Below are 15346 nucleotides of genomic sequence, written 5' to 3' on the forward strand. Positions count from 1 at the left end.
TAAATCAACATTAATGGTCAATTAGAACTGGCCAAAAACAGTACAGTATTAATGCAGTTTTGTTCTTTAAAATGGTTATGTACCCCATTAACCAGTTTTTATTTGTAAAACCTACTGGTCTTTGTAATATTTTCTTCCTGTTGAATTAGATTGTCTGATTAATTTTCCAGTATGTAACAAATTCAATTTTTCAGTTCTTTTGCATGTAAGGTACTATATGTTTATACTATTATATGTAAATGATTATTTATATTTAATAACTAACTTGATTATCATGACCAGTACTATAATTACTGTATCCTATAAGAATGTACAGTTTGTATCTGGAGGTTAACAAAATAGTAGTGGATATGATAGTGGGAATTGTTTGTATAATTTGATAAAATTTCAGTGACCTGTATTGAATATGATCTAATATTCGGTTTTAGTATATTATAAATGTGTATTAGGAAGACGGATATAAAGACACATATCTGGGAATAACATCATACGATAGAAGCAGATAATATGACCACAATGAAATCGCAACAGCAGAGTGCAAGTTCTTTTATATTGACATAAAGGCATTTTCATTATTATTAAAAAATATTAGCAAACTATTATTATTGAAACGGACCAAAAGGCAAAAGATCTTGTGCTCCATTGTTTCAGTTCATTATGCTACATTTTATAAACATTTATTATTCATGTTCCAGACCTCACTATACTCCTTGCATGCTATATTTTTAGATAGAAGCCTCAGATGCTGACATTTTGTATGTAGCAGCCTGCACATCATTTGATGCCATGTCTGAAAATCCTAGTGTCAATTATGAGCACTGGAAAGACCTTGGGTTTGCTCATAAAGAAGAGGGAAAGTTCATGAGGAAAGGTAAGCATGTTTGAATTTTTATTACAGTCCAACCTCTTAAATCCAGGAACCTTGGGACCAGGCCACAGCTGGACCACAGGAAATCCCAGAATATAGAATACACCCGTAAAAAATGAAGCCTTGTGTAAACATAATCTAGCCTATTGCTGACTTAGCCTACTACTTGGCTATGTTCTGATACCACTCATATATTTTAACTTTTCTGAGAATCTGCTGAATATTATCAGTGACTTTCATCTCTTAAATTTACTATCTTGATAAATGTCACATCTTTATTAGTTTTTTCTTTGTCATTTATTTTTATTGTAGAGGGTAACAAGATGAAAAAAATAAAGAATGAATTCCAGTGATCACTCAGTGCATTTGAATGTTGTCATAAAAAGTACAACAAAGCACACCACCATCTAAATTGAGTCAAACAATGGCTAGTTCCCAGACCAAAGAATGCTGGTTTAAGAGGTTTAACTGTGCATACATTAAAATTCTATTTTTATTATTAACAAGACAGACCAACTAATTGTCAAGATTCTCTCATAGCTAGGAGAGACTGCCATTCTCTAAAATGAAATACGTAGTAATAAAAAAAAACTAAAGAGATGTTTTGTAAATATAGAGAGAAATGTTAAGTCTGAGACAAATTTAGTGGTTGCAGATGATTACTGTATCCTGTATACGTGTTAGTAATATTTATAGTTTCACAGAAGTATTAGAACATTGTTTCTGCCATTCCAGTTATTATTATTATATAAAGGATTAGTTTATCCATATCTATGAGCCTAATAATGGCTCTTTTTGGGCTGGTTCTGCTATTCCAGTGTCAATACATTTCAGCATATGCAGTTTTAACACAATAATTTGTATGAAAGCACAAATAAATTGGGGGCTAACAAAGAAACTGGCTTGGGAAGGAGAGCCCAAAAGTGACTACTCTTCAAGGCGGTCAAAGATAGACTGAAATGTCATGGGTACCAAGCCCGGTCGGTGACCAGCTTCCACCTCACTACGCATGAGTTGCCAGATGCCACAGATTCCTTGCTTTACAATCTTTGATTATTTTAACTGGTTTCCAGCTGGCACTGGAAAATTGTCCTTTTGTTAAGACCAAAGGTTTGTTCTGTGTATGAACAACTTTTTATTATTTAATTCTCCTTTAATATGTAGTGTGTGTGTGTATACCTATGTAATAATTTCATGAACAATTTAACTCAGTAATGTTTTGTACAGATTCCATGATAATTGTTATCAGATTTACCTCCTCATAATAAGATTGTTGAATAATTTTCTTGAATTTTCAAAATTTCATGGACAAAGTTATTCAAATTATCACAGGGTAGAGTATTTATTAAACATTTTCTTGAAGTGAACTTGTGAAATGATACCTGTCTAGTATATTAAAAGCGCATTGAATGTGATATTTTCTGATGACAGATGTTGTAGAAAGCTGAATGCTATTTGAGTTTTTAAACTATTGTTAAACTAAAAGATTCGAAACTGGTATTGTAATGCGAGTCTAAAGTTTATGGAGATTAACATGTCTTTTATTAATGATGATGTTTATATGGCTTAAAAGTAATGAAAATCTGGTATGTTCTTAGGTAAAGTGGGAGACTGGAAAGCTCGTTTAACCAAGATGGAAATTTCTGCTTTTGAAGAGTGGGAAAAAAGGAACTTATCCAACAGCGACTTCTGCTTTACATATGAAATAAGTGATGCTGATGTGGAGTCCTGATTGTATAAATACTTGTAAGTTAAAGCTACTACATATATGTATAAAACTTTTATAGCTACTTTATGTATAAAACTTTACAACTCTAGATTGATAATGTACATATATTTTAATATCCCTGGATGAAAGGTAATATATATTGAGTTGTAGAAGGAAGTACAGTCTTGTTTGGTTTGACTTGGCAGGTTGACACAGGTAAGCAGAAACATTACTTGGGCCACACTTTCAAATCATGGTTATTGATGATTCATTATTTTCAGTTATACTTGGAGTCAAGGTTCAAAGAGCACCAGCAAAAAGAATGCATGGCAAACATGAGGAACCTCCTAGAAAAGGTCTCTGAACATTTTTGCTCTAGAATTTATTTTAGCTCTTGTTTCTTAAGGTAATCATTTCACACTGAAAAGTGAAGATGTTTTCAGTTTAATAAAATTTAAAACAGTTTTCTAAGCTCAATATTTTCAGGAATGAACATCATTTTAGCTTATAAGTAGCTCCTTACGACTGCAAAGAGATTAATGTGTGATTTATTCATTTCTAAATATTGGTAATTTTTCTTGTACCATTATGTCTTATACTCTACCCCAAAATATTTAATAGCACATAGTTGGCTTCTATCTGCATTAGTAACAAAAAGGGAAACTAGAGAAGATAGAAAATGTTCTTTGATGTTGGTGTACACCATCAATACATTTATATTAATTTTCCACATTTGCAGTGCTCCTTGTAGTGTACTTTATCAGTATGTTACGCCTCAAAACAAAGAATAATAGGAGTGATAGCATAAGGCACTGATCAAGAAGTGCCTGGGACCTCGCTTGTAAAAAGGAAACTCTGAAAACCAAAGGTAACCCGATGAAGAGATGATACAAAAGAAGGGTACTAGTTCAATCTGGCAAAAAGAATTACATTAATTGGTTACATATAGGTCTACTGCTTATTGATGTATGCCACTATGCTGTTGGTGTTACTGATCAACACTACCGTGACCCATCACACGTTCTTGGAATGTTTGAAGGGCTAGCAACACTGCTCGCATTTTGATGTGGAGATAAGTTTCATCCTTTGCCCACACATCAGAAGCAAACACGCTGCTCTGGTGTATGCCCCAACCTCTATTGGTGTATCAGCAAACAGCTGCATCTCTAGAGGTGGAGAGTTCAAGGGAACTCTCATGAGGAGGTTTTCGTGATCCAGCCATCAAACAAGATCCTTTTTGATCTCTCAGGCACATGAGCTGAAAGGGAGGATCACTTGTTGCTGACCAGTGCGGCTTCATTGCCACTGTGGAAATTAGAGATGAGAGTTGCCCGTGTGGGACAAGCTTCTCCAAGGAGAACAGGTGCTACCAAAGCCAAGTTGGTCATTCCTGTTGAGACAGAAACTGCGCTGTAACCTCCCTGAGATTGCCAACATGAGAGTCCAAGGAAAAAACTGTCACTGCTCCGATGTTTATGAGCATGTCCAGGTACTTTGCCTGCTGCATGCATGTGTGAGACATTTGATTTCTCCAAAGTTTATCATATTCCCCAGGTCACAACAAAATAAAGTAGGTAGTCTGTGGAGTAGTTGTGATATAGCAAGTATATCCTGTGAATGGCCCAAGCTGATACCAGGGTTGAAAACCAGTGTGAAGAACAGTGGGCTGTCACCAGCCCAAAGCACATAGCTTTGAACAGGTCGACAGTCCTGTTGCAGAGTGAAGGAAACCCCCCCACAGTATCGGTTACTTTTGTGGGTTTGCTGTTCAGATAAGTAACAAAGTCTGGTAATAGTATAGCCTGCAGTTGCATATTTTCAAGATAACTATTTAATAATGTATTACTGCAATTCCTCAAAGCTCACAGCCTAAACTAACCTTTTATAATACCCTTAACACGGTTCTAGAGATTTGTCAAAAATGTTTTACACTTAAAATAGTAAATTAGTGTAAAGTCATCATAATAATGTTGCTGATGAGTACAAAAATATGATAAGTTGAAGTCCTTTAAGTCGAGGTGTTATTGTACTTCTTTGAGGAATTATGGAGGGACACTTGAAAGAGTGTACTACAGGCATCCACTTACTTATGGCAGTAGGAGAGGGGGACTGTCCATCTCAACATCCCCCAGGTGTATATACAGTAATATAAAGCTATTCTCACTTAGGTAAATGTCTTTTTTTGTTAGGTTTGTGAATTCAGTGGTAGGCTTGTGAGTTCATTGCAGTTTCAACTGCAACAAACGTTTATATCCCTGGAAGTTACTGTGTCCACTGATAATATGGTGATACTTGAGGTAAAGGCGGCTGCTTAGCTATCATAGACTTATATATTTATTTGATGGTTTTGCAGCACAAACAGATATTTCCTCCGGAAAAAATGACAAAGCATTCATTCGAGGTATAGTTTTTAAAATCCAAATACAGTATCACCTCAATTATTTGCTTGTGTTCTATCTGCAGCTCAGTATTAACTCCATGCAATATATGTGTAATATATATATACAAAAAATAAAAATCCTCCCATTTGGTTTGTAATGCAGTGTGGGTGACAGAATATGATGGTAATGCTGTTAACAATTCATATAGCACACTGATAAAGGGGTATTGTAGAGTTATAGACCAAGGAATTGTGTTTGGGAAGTGAGAGTTGGAAGAGCAGAATTGGGAGGGCTAGAAGCTTTTTTTTATGAAATTCTGTGTTATTGACTTACAACCAGCAGTGTAAAATAAAAGTTAATTTTGTTTATAACCTGTGAGTGGCTAATTGAGATGAGTCATGGCTTTGTCAGAAATTTTGTTTTTTCATTGGGTGCTACTTTAGAGTCCTTCCCCTCTCACTCCGCTCTTTCTTCCCAGCCTCCAGTGGGTAACGCCAATGGTGACAGTGAATTCCTGGTGCTTAAATATTCAAAATTATAAAGAGAAAATTGTAGGTTAAATATAAGAAATCAGCTTATTATTTCCTGGCATCAAAGAAGCTTCAACTTGAAGATGCACCCCACTATTGATCACCAAAATTTGAAAAGAAAAAAACAAAGGTGGTGTGCTGCACACATTCCACTGTCAGTGCATTGGAGAAGTGTAACTGTAGCTGAAGCAGCATATTGATTAATGCTCTTTTTTCACCTCATTGATTTTTAAATATTTCTGTTGTTCCAAGTTTATTTATTTTAATATTGAATAAGCTTTTCTGAAGTTAACATACCAGTGAACTGAAAAACTTGAACAAATTATGAAGTAACACATATGGTATAGACTGGCCAATCTGTGTATGCAAGTATGTGAATACATACATGTGTATGTGCATGTATATGTACACATATGCATCATGTTGAGATAAACTATACAGTACAATATCTCTTCCTCTCTCTGGGTTATTCTTTAAAAAAAAAAAATTCAAGTCAGCCACTGTAAGCAGTTTCAGCATTACTCACAGGTGAGAGAGAGAGAGAGAATTTCAGTGTTGAATTTTTGCTACATCTTTTATATACAGTTTACTGCACAATTTGGTTTTTTGTGTACAGTATTGCACAGTGTATACTTTGTTAATTAAAAGCATATACTGTACTGTACTGTGATGACAAAATAGGAAATAAGTTGCAAAATTCCCATTTTATACCCTAGTTTTATTTCTTTGATCTTATTTGCAAATTTCTAACAATGGAATTATTAGCATTTGACTTAACTTTATCCCATGTGAATGGTAAAGCAATATAATCACACAGAGTTTGTGCAGGGGCACCATCATCATTACCATAATCATCATCATCATCATCACAGTCAACCAGATCAGGATCATCAATAGTTTAATCAGATTCTGAATCAGGGTCAGACAATATTTCATTGTTTATACTAGTGATATACAGGCAGGCCTCTTTCAATTGTCAGAGTTGGTTAACTGCATTCCAGTTTTATGGCACTCGGCTAATGACGTTGTTAACCAGATTTTCAGCAACGGTAACTGATTTTTGGCGTCGGTAAGCAGTTTATCTGCGTTGGCTAGTGGTTTATTGGCGTCAGTAAGTGGTTTATCGGTGCCGATTAGCTGTTTGTTGGTACTTATGACATGTAAATGCCATTTATTACCATAATTATTGGCAATTTTCAGTTAATGGCGCTCAACCAGAAATGGAATCCCCGCCTTTAACCAGGGGCTGTCTGTACTAGTGAAACTTGACAAGTTGGGGCCATTGTCTGCTTCACCCCCATATACAGTAGACACTCCGTATTCCTGGGGGATTGGTATCAGATGCCCCCGCAAATGGCTAAAATCTGCGAATACTTAAAACCCCTCCAAAAATGCTTAGAATTGCCTATTTCGATAGATAAAAAAAAAAAAACCTTAATGCTTATACTTGAGTATTTTACTAATGGTTTTATCACAAAAAGTGCATTTAGTTATGAAAATGATATGAAAATGCAATTCGTAATTTGTGAATATTTCTCAGCAAAAAATACTGCAAATAGAGGAATTTTCCATCCATAGAAAAATCCGCAAATAGGCGAGTCCGCCAATCATGAGTCCATGAATAGCGGGGGTCAACTGTATCTCATAACTAAAAAAAATGCATGAAATTATAAAGAAAACTAAGTTCAAGCTGCAGGCAAAGTTAAAATGTGGCAGTCGGTTATTAAGTGTAAATAAATACATCTTCCTGATAAACAGAACTACCATGCTGAGAATTATGCCAAATAAAAAGTAAGTTTTATAATTTCAGCATCACATATTTACCTTAGAAACGAGAAGCCTGTTGGTAGTTGAGCCACACTACAGCTAACATGTAAACAAACCTAGTTTTGTGTAGCAGAAGAATGCATCTTACCATTATAAATCATAATACTAATCCATCTTGACTTTAACTTTACATATGAAATTAACAGAAATGTATCATATTCTCTTCATGATGAGAAAGTGATCAGAGGTTTACTATCAAATATTTCATAAAACTCTTGACAGATGGCAGATGTTGATGACAAAATACTTCATCAAATGGGATCATATGGTTGACATTTCTTTTGTGGTGTGGAGTAAATTTGATTTTTAGAGTGAAGTACAAATCCTAGTATGATACGTTGTGTACGTATCACAGTGGAAGGGTACCTTCACGTTGAATTGTAGTTGTACATTTGATATGCTGAAAGATGCATTTAGTCTTTTATCTGCCCTAGCTTTCGTAATAATTTTAGAACAGTTAACTTTTAACTTTTTAAGAGCGGTTGAGTACCTGGTGTGGATAGTATGTGCAGTTTTTTATGATTTGGTATCTTATGAAGGATTTGCATTACCTTATCATATCCATGTAGATAAACAGCAGTGGAGTCTTAGAAATTGAGTGCAGTTCAATTCGTTGAACAGCGCATTTGAATGCAAGAAAGCTACTGTATGCTTTGTTAACTTACTGGATTCTTATTGTAACAACATTTGATTCTTGTGTTAATACAGTTTGTTCAGTAATGTTTATATGAGGATGTTTGAAAATTATGTGAATGAATAGAGTGATGTAGCTATGTTGTTACTATTAATTAAAGGTCTAACAAAGTAACTGACAGAAAAGGATCAGCTTTCTTTTTCGTTTGGTTGTTTGTTTAAACATTTTAGTGTTAATTTGGCACAAATTCTATTCATATATTTGATAGTAAGTAGTACAAGTATACTTTTTTGGTATAAATAATAGCATGTTAGCAAATATATGGGGCAGTAAGTATTTTGGCAAAGTTAGCTGTCATTCAATCATTGCTGATATGTATTGTATTAGGCTTTAACCATTTCACTGTGTCTTAAAGAGAATTTTGGTAGGTCTTTGTTATTTTCATTTGTAAAGTTAGTCACATTATCTAATTGTTATGTGAGAGTTATTAAATTTATTATAATATGTGTGTATATATATATATATATATATATATATATAATAGATATATATATATATATATATATATATATAGTATGTATGTATTGTTGGTTGGCTGATTGTTCCATTTCAGCATAATATCCAGTATGGAGAATAAGCAGTCTCAAGCTTGTTTGGAGTAAGTTCATATTCCTGTTGCATATTATATGACTTGGAAGTTTGGGTAAGGATAGTCAGGTAATTTTGGTTTAATGCTTTGCTGAAGTTTTTACCCATTTACACATAATTATTTTGATATGTATTTGTGCTTTTGATTGCTTTGTTTTTGTCCAAATTTTCACTTTCTTATGCACTAATGGCTGAAAGTGCCCAGTTAATTGGCTTTACAGCTTAATTTTTCAGTAAGTCAAATCAACCAGATAGTACAGTATTTAGTTTGTTATCCAAGCATTTATCGAATGCATGTACAGTACTTCTTTTTTTAATGTGCGACTTCATATTCTTAAGTGTACACACTGGCCCCTGTATTTGTGGGGGCTACGTACCAGACCCCCACAAATTGTTAACCCCCCAAAGGTTTATAACTGCATTTCTTGAAAGTTCAAATACCAAATGTATACTTAAACTATCATCCTACATCAAATATACTTTAAATTATTATCCTATTACTGTATTAATCTTTGAAATTATATTATATATCATCATAAACATATTACCCTTAAAGATATATACAGTGGTACCTCGAGATACGAAAGGCTCAACTTACGAAAAACTCGAGATACGAAAGCCAATACGAAAAATTTAATGGCTCTACATATGAAAAGTTTTCAAGATACGAAAGGTTTCTGTAAAGTCCGAGATTCGCCCGAACCACCTATAGCAATTTTGAAACTCGCGCGCCGCCAACTTATTGGACTCGCCACCATCCTCCTGCTCTCCCATTGGTTCCTGATGCTAGTCGCAGCCATGAAATCCTTCTCTTCTATTGGCCAGCGTCCCTCCCATCATGCATCTATGTACGTGGTGGCGTGCCTCGGCCACTCGGTACCAGCATTGTTATAGTACGCACGTGGTATTCGTTTCGGGATCGTCAATGTGTATTTTTAAAAAAAATTTCTCATATCTTTTCACAGAAAATGGAAAAAGAAGAGCACCTCTTGAGTGACGACATATATATGATATGATTGACCAAGATCTCTCTCGTGGGATAAGTGACCGAGATCTCTCACATGGGATAAGTGATCAAGGTCTCTCTCATGGGATAACTGGAAACTTTGCAAGGTTGGTAGAATCTCCACTCCCTGCTGAACAGAGGGTGTTGACTAATCATTTACAACATTCATACCAGTATAATCAAGGCACTTCAGTTTATGTTGAAGGTCAGCAGCCGAACATTCAGTACCCAAATCAGTTGCAGAGAGAGCATTTGGTTGAACAGGGTTTTGATGGACACCAGGGCCAACAGAGTCATGAGGTGCAACAATTAGTAGATAATTATCAAGACGGGCAGCCGTTAATGAACACTATGCGTTTATAGAAAAAAAAAGATACCCCGAAAAGGCTCACACAGGTCGTATGCTTGCGCAGTTCGATGACGTTTGCCTGAGTCGTTTCAGGAACATTGTGAAAAGTAGGCAGAAGCAACCTTCCTTGGATCGTTATTTTTTAAAGAGGCCTTTAGCATTAGCAGGAGTAAGCAAAAAGGAAGAACCAAGTGATAAAAAACAGAAAGTTGTAAGCAAAAAGGAAGGGAACCAAGTGATAAAAAAACAGAAAGTTGAAAGTGGTGATGAAGTTAAAAAAAAAAAAAAAAAAAAAAAAAAAAAAAAAAAAAAGTTAAAAAAAAAAAAAAAAAAAAAAAAAAAAAACGGCAGAAATTAAGGATGTTCTAGCCGCTTTTCATAAAGTGCAATCGTTTGTCCTCCTCCTCCTCCTCTGCCGCCACTTTCGGAGATAGCCTCACTCGAAAGGTAAGCTTCCACATTTTACGTACAGTATTTCTTGTATACCGTGTACACTAATACACTTTATTTACAGATTATTTTTCATTTTGCTATTAATTTAGGTATTGAATGGTCCAAATTGTTGTAGTATTTCATTGTTTATAGGTCAATTTAGCTTTATTATGAAATTTACTGGGGTGTTTTTGGAGGGCTTGGAACGGATTAGCCATTTTACATGTAAAATGTGGTCCAAGATACGAAAACCTCATGATACGAAGGGCGCTTCTGAACGGATTAATTTTGTATCTCGAGGTACTACTGTACTACATACATAGCCAATAACAGAGAGAGAGAGAGAGAGAGAGAGAGAGAGAGAGAGAGAGAGAGAGAGAGAGAGAGAGAGAGAGAGAGAGAGAGCAATGAATGGGCAACATCATATATTTGACCACCAATAGGGCAACGCTTGCAACGCTTTCTACCCTTGTGGCCAATATGTCAAGATATTTGACAGGTAACACCTTCCCCCCTCGCTGATGGACACTGGAAAAAATTTATTTAGCCCAAATCTTACTAATTCACTATATTTTCTTTAATGAATTGATAATTTGCTGTTTACATTATTATTTGAAATTAGTAAATCATTTATTTATCATAGAAAACAAATATACACATTACGTAAGTATAAAAATTCTCTCATCTCAGTAAGGGAGAGAGATAGAATTATTATTTTCTATTAATCTATATCTTTCTATCAACTACTATCCCTTTATCTGTCTTATCTATCTCTCTATCCATCCATCCATTTCTCACATTTTACACATCCTTGAAAGGGCAACACTTTCTACCCTTCTGATCTATTTTATGTCAAGTAATTTGACATATTTGACAGATAGCACCTCCCCCTTTGTTCCAAACCTTTCAGGAAAAGAATGTATATTGAATTAAAATTTTGCTAATTCACTAGTATATTTTCTTTAATGAATTGATATTTTTATGTTAATATTAATATTTGGAATTAGTAAATCATTTATCATACAAAAGCAAATAAACATACATATTATATATACATAAAAATTCTGAGAGAGAGAGAATTATTATTTTTATTTAATTTTTTATTTATCCTTATTAAACTTAATATTATTTAAAAACTAGTACTGTAAATCATTATTTTATCATGAAATGTATATGTACGGTAGGTACAGTACAGTATTTAGTCACAAAAATATGAAAATACAGAATACTGCTCTACAGAAAAATCTGTGAATGGGTGAGTTTTGCTATGAATAATATAGAGATAGGTTCTACAGAGAATTCCGCGAATCGCTGAGTCTGCGAATCCAGTGGTTCTTTTGTAAGTTCCTTCCTCTGTCTTTAGTTTTTCTTTACTAGGCAAGATGTAATCTCATCTACTGACTTTTGGTTTTGCTTAGTTTCATCTCATTAATAGACTTGTTTTTCTGTATTATATTTTGGTTTTGATGGCAATTCAGTATTGGGCAAAAAATTTTTGAAGTTTATTACAGCTTCCTGTTAATTTCTTGAATTTGTTCAGGTCTGGTAGATTCCTCAAATTATATGGTATGAGGAATTTTTTATATATTTTGTTAAAATTTATCTTAGGAATTTTGAATTGTTTTCTTTGAAATCATTAATGTATTGCTTTAGTTATTAATATTTATTTCATTGTTATCAATTATATTTAGCCACTATTTTGTAAAGCTTTGGATGGGCCATTCAATCCCCTTCTCTGTTGTAAATTTGCTTCATATAAGGACACGCCATTTTACCTTGCATTATTTTGAGCTTAGTATTACTGTACTGAATAGATTAAAAAATGACCACTTTGGATTCAGCATTATGGTTTTGACCACATTTGACATTTTAATGTTGTGGTGTCGTATAGTTCATCACTTGACTCACAGAAAACACAGAGTATCTGTTATAAATGGAGCAGAAGCAGCCATACTATTAGGTAAAAACACACACAAACACACTAAAGGAACGAAACGGGCAAAAACCGGGAAAAAGGCCAAGAGAGGAAAAAACCCAACTCTCGTCCCAAGGCGGTAAAGAAAGACTGGCGTAGATGTTCGGCGTTTGACCACTCTTCATCCGATCTACGCATCCGTTGCCAGATACCACAAGATTCCTTGCTTTCATCTACTTTTTTACCGGATCCAGCTAGGCGCTAGAAATTATCCTATTGTTAAGACAGAGTTTGTTCGCGTATGAACAATTATCTGTTTAGGTAAATTTATTCCAGATTTTGCTTTGCAGTGGGTATTTGAATATGTAGAGTGTATGGCCTAATTTCTATAATTTGACTTCTCATACTAATACTTCATATACTGTATTTTGATACTGAAATTTTTATGAGGGAATATAATAGTTTTAGTGCATCATATATTTTGATGTCAGTGTTATTAAGTTTTGTTAATAGTTCCTTGCAGTACAGTATTTTTGTCACAGGATCATTCCTTGTGCACTGGTCATGTTGCTCATCCAATTAAGTGAAACATTTCTATTACTGATTTTAATGTAATTTAGTGCTTTGAGTGTGGTTTAGTTACAGTTTCAGCCATCCACTTTAGTTAAAGTTGTCTCTATGACATAACCTTGATGAACATCTTTTTAGTAGATAGCTGGATGATAGCTTTGATATTTGTTATATACAGCATTTTTATGTAATCTGTTGAACTGTAGATGATCCTAGTTTAGATGGAAGAACATTTGGAATACAAGGCTCTCCCAGCAAGTGACTGGGATTTATTTTTATTACAGGAGAATACATTAAGAATTAACCAAGGAAGCAAGATTAATGAAGCACGCCTAGATAAAATGACAATCCATACACTTGAAGAATACTAACATAGTAAGCATATGATCTAATTTCTCCATAACAGTTATGCTCAGAGCTCTCAGAACCTTAAAGCAAGTAGGATCAGAGAGGACCATGTACAACATAGCTGCCCTCTCCACTCAAAATGGGAGAAATGTATCCAACGAGAGGGTAGTGCCAACTCTACTCCATGTACCCTCTGCTAAATTATGGGAAAAAAAAGTCTATAACAGTCATCAAACATCTGAAGGAACAGGGAGACATGAGATCATAAGCATGCTTAGAAACCTCTCATGTCAACTCTTACTAGGATGGATGTCCCACCCGCAACTTAAAAAACATTGCCACCAACCCTCAGAGAGGGAAGGTACTCATTCAAAGTCTGATAGGACTTTTGTGAGAGAGGATCCAAGACTACTACTTCCTACAGGAGAAAGAAGGGCAGAAGAAATGAGGGGAAGAAGATGCAAGTACATTTTTCTGTTTCTACACATTCAGTCCATAAGTTTTTCTCCTACACTACAGCAAGAAAGGATGCCAAAGCAGGAACAGTAAGTACCATTACAGCACAGCCCGTTTAATACCGAAGTGGTATCTCCCACAGGCAGGACGACTGCTTCAGATGGCTCAGTTAGGTTGAGATTTGTAGTTGGAATGGCAACTTGAGCAGCTGCTGAAGAACAGTGACCCCTTAGTCACAGATTGGTCTAACAAGGCAGCAAAAGTTGGGTTTCCTGGTACTTTATGATGCAGACATGCCTGAACTGCAACAAAACGGGTAGTTGCTAACAAACCATGTGCACATGCTAGGGTCTCACTGAGGAGAGCTGGCGCACACACTTGGACCACCACTGTTGGAGAGCATCTGTTGGTTGCTCGTACATCCTCTCTGCAGTGAGCCAGAAGAAAAGAAGCAGAAGGGACCAAAATGATTCAGCAGTTATTGCCTCTCTCAACAAGACACAGGGAGATGCTTCTCGGTCATCCTCAGTTTGTTGTCAAGCCTTTTCCACTGCAACAGGGACATGCCAGCACCCTCCATACAGGGAGATGGGTAGGTCCTGCAGCCCCTTTCCTGCAGAATGAACAAAAAAGTGAGATTCTCAACACAGGACATAAAGCTGCCACACATTTGGTCATGTCTCACACCTTTGAACAAGCTTTCTTTGTTCACATCAATGATGGGCACAAAAAAATAAATTCCATACACAGTAAAAGATGGAAAAGTTTCAGTAAGGCAGTTGAGGAAGAAAGCATCTGATGTTTTGAATAAACCACAACGAAAGAGTGCTGGTTTATGGCAGGAGAGTCCGGGAACCACCCCCTTACAACAATCGTTTCAAATCCACACCAAGAAATACATCTATATGAAAAATAAGGTTGGTATTCACATAAGAACAAATGCCACTTGCCTTCAACTGTAATTGCATACTATGTGTACTGTTCAGGACAAGTTAAAATTAAGGCATTTAAGAATTGAGAGATTAGAATGCACAGTTTACTAAATTTTCTCCTTTGGAATTCAAATATATTTAAATACAATTATATTAATTGTCTCATTGGAAGACAATCACACAATCTAACAACATCTATATTTCTCATTTCTAACTGTTGCTGCAGACATATTCCAGTTGTCATTTCACACCACAGTGCTTAGATACAGGACAGCGTTAGGTATTAACTAAAAGTTACCATAATTTAAGAATGCAATACTCGATCATGTCCCAAGATTTTTAATGCAGTCTCACTAGGCTTGCAAATCTTCCCAATAAGTTTCTTTGCTCAATGTTCACGGTTGAAATAATACATACGCAAATAAGATTTCATGGCTAAGGATGGGTGCTTGGTATTTTGGGTAAAGGCAAAATGGAAACAAAGTTATTTTGTTAAATTACTCATTGACCAGCATTATTTTACATAATACAAAAACTGTACTTGAGGAATCACAATAGATACAGTATATAGTACCCTGGTAATAATTGAACTAGTAATATAAAACTTCATATATGAGCACTTTTGAATAATAGTGACTTAAATCATATTAAAAATTGAAAATTAGAATATCTTACACAAAACTCAATATCAGTTTTAATTACTTGCTCTGCTTTCAGAACACAAATGTTAATTTCACATCTA

The 15346-nt window shown here is 35.0% G+C and overlaps 1 protein-coding gene across 5 annotated transcripts in view; it reads left to right on the forward strand.

Moving 5' to 3' along the window:
* LOC135214382 (sulfotransferase 1B1-like) overlaps window positions 1-13372 on the forward strand; it is a 36652-nt gene extending 23280 nt beyond the window's left edge. For 4 of the 5 annotated variants that reach the window (XM_064248628.1, XM_064248661.1, XM_064248645.1 and 1 more), the window contains exons 8-9: window positions 730-871; window positions 2467-5095. In XM_064248628.1, the coding sequence (XP_064104698.1) occupies window positions 730-871; window positions 2467-2600 (276 nt within the window). In that variant the 3' untranslated portion in view covers window positions 2601-5095. Of the gene's footprint in view, window positions 1-729; window positions 872-2466; window positions 5096-13152 lie in introns of those variants that run through there. The other variant, XM_064248636.1, reaches the window with a different exon arrangement.
* The last annotated feature ends 1974 nt before the right edge of the window (window positions 13373-15346 follow it).

The sequence above is a fragment of the Macrobrachium nipponense genome, chromosome 19, assembly GCF_015104395.2.
Source record: "Macrobrachium nipponense isolate FS-2020 chromosome 19, ASM1510439v2, whole genome shotgun sequence".
NCBI lineage: Eukaryota > Metazoa > Arthropoda > Malacostraca > Decapoda > Palaemonidae > Macrobrachium > Macrobrachium nipponense.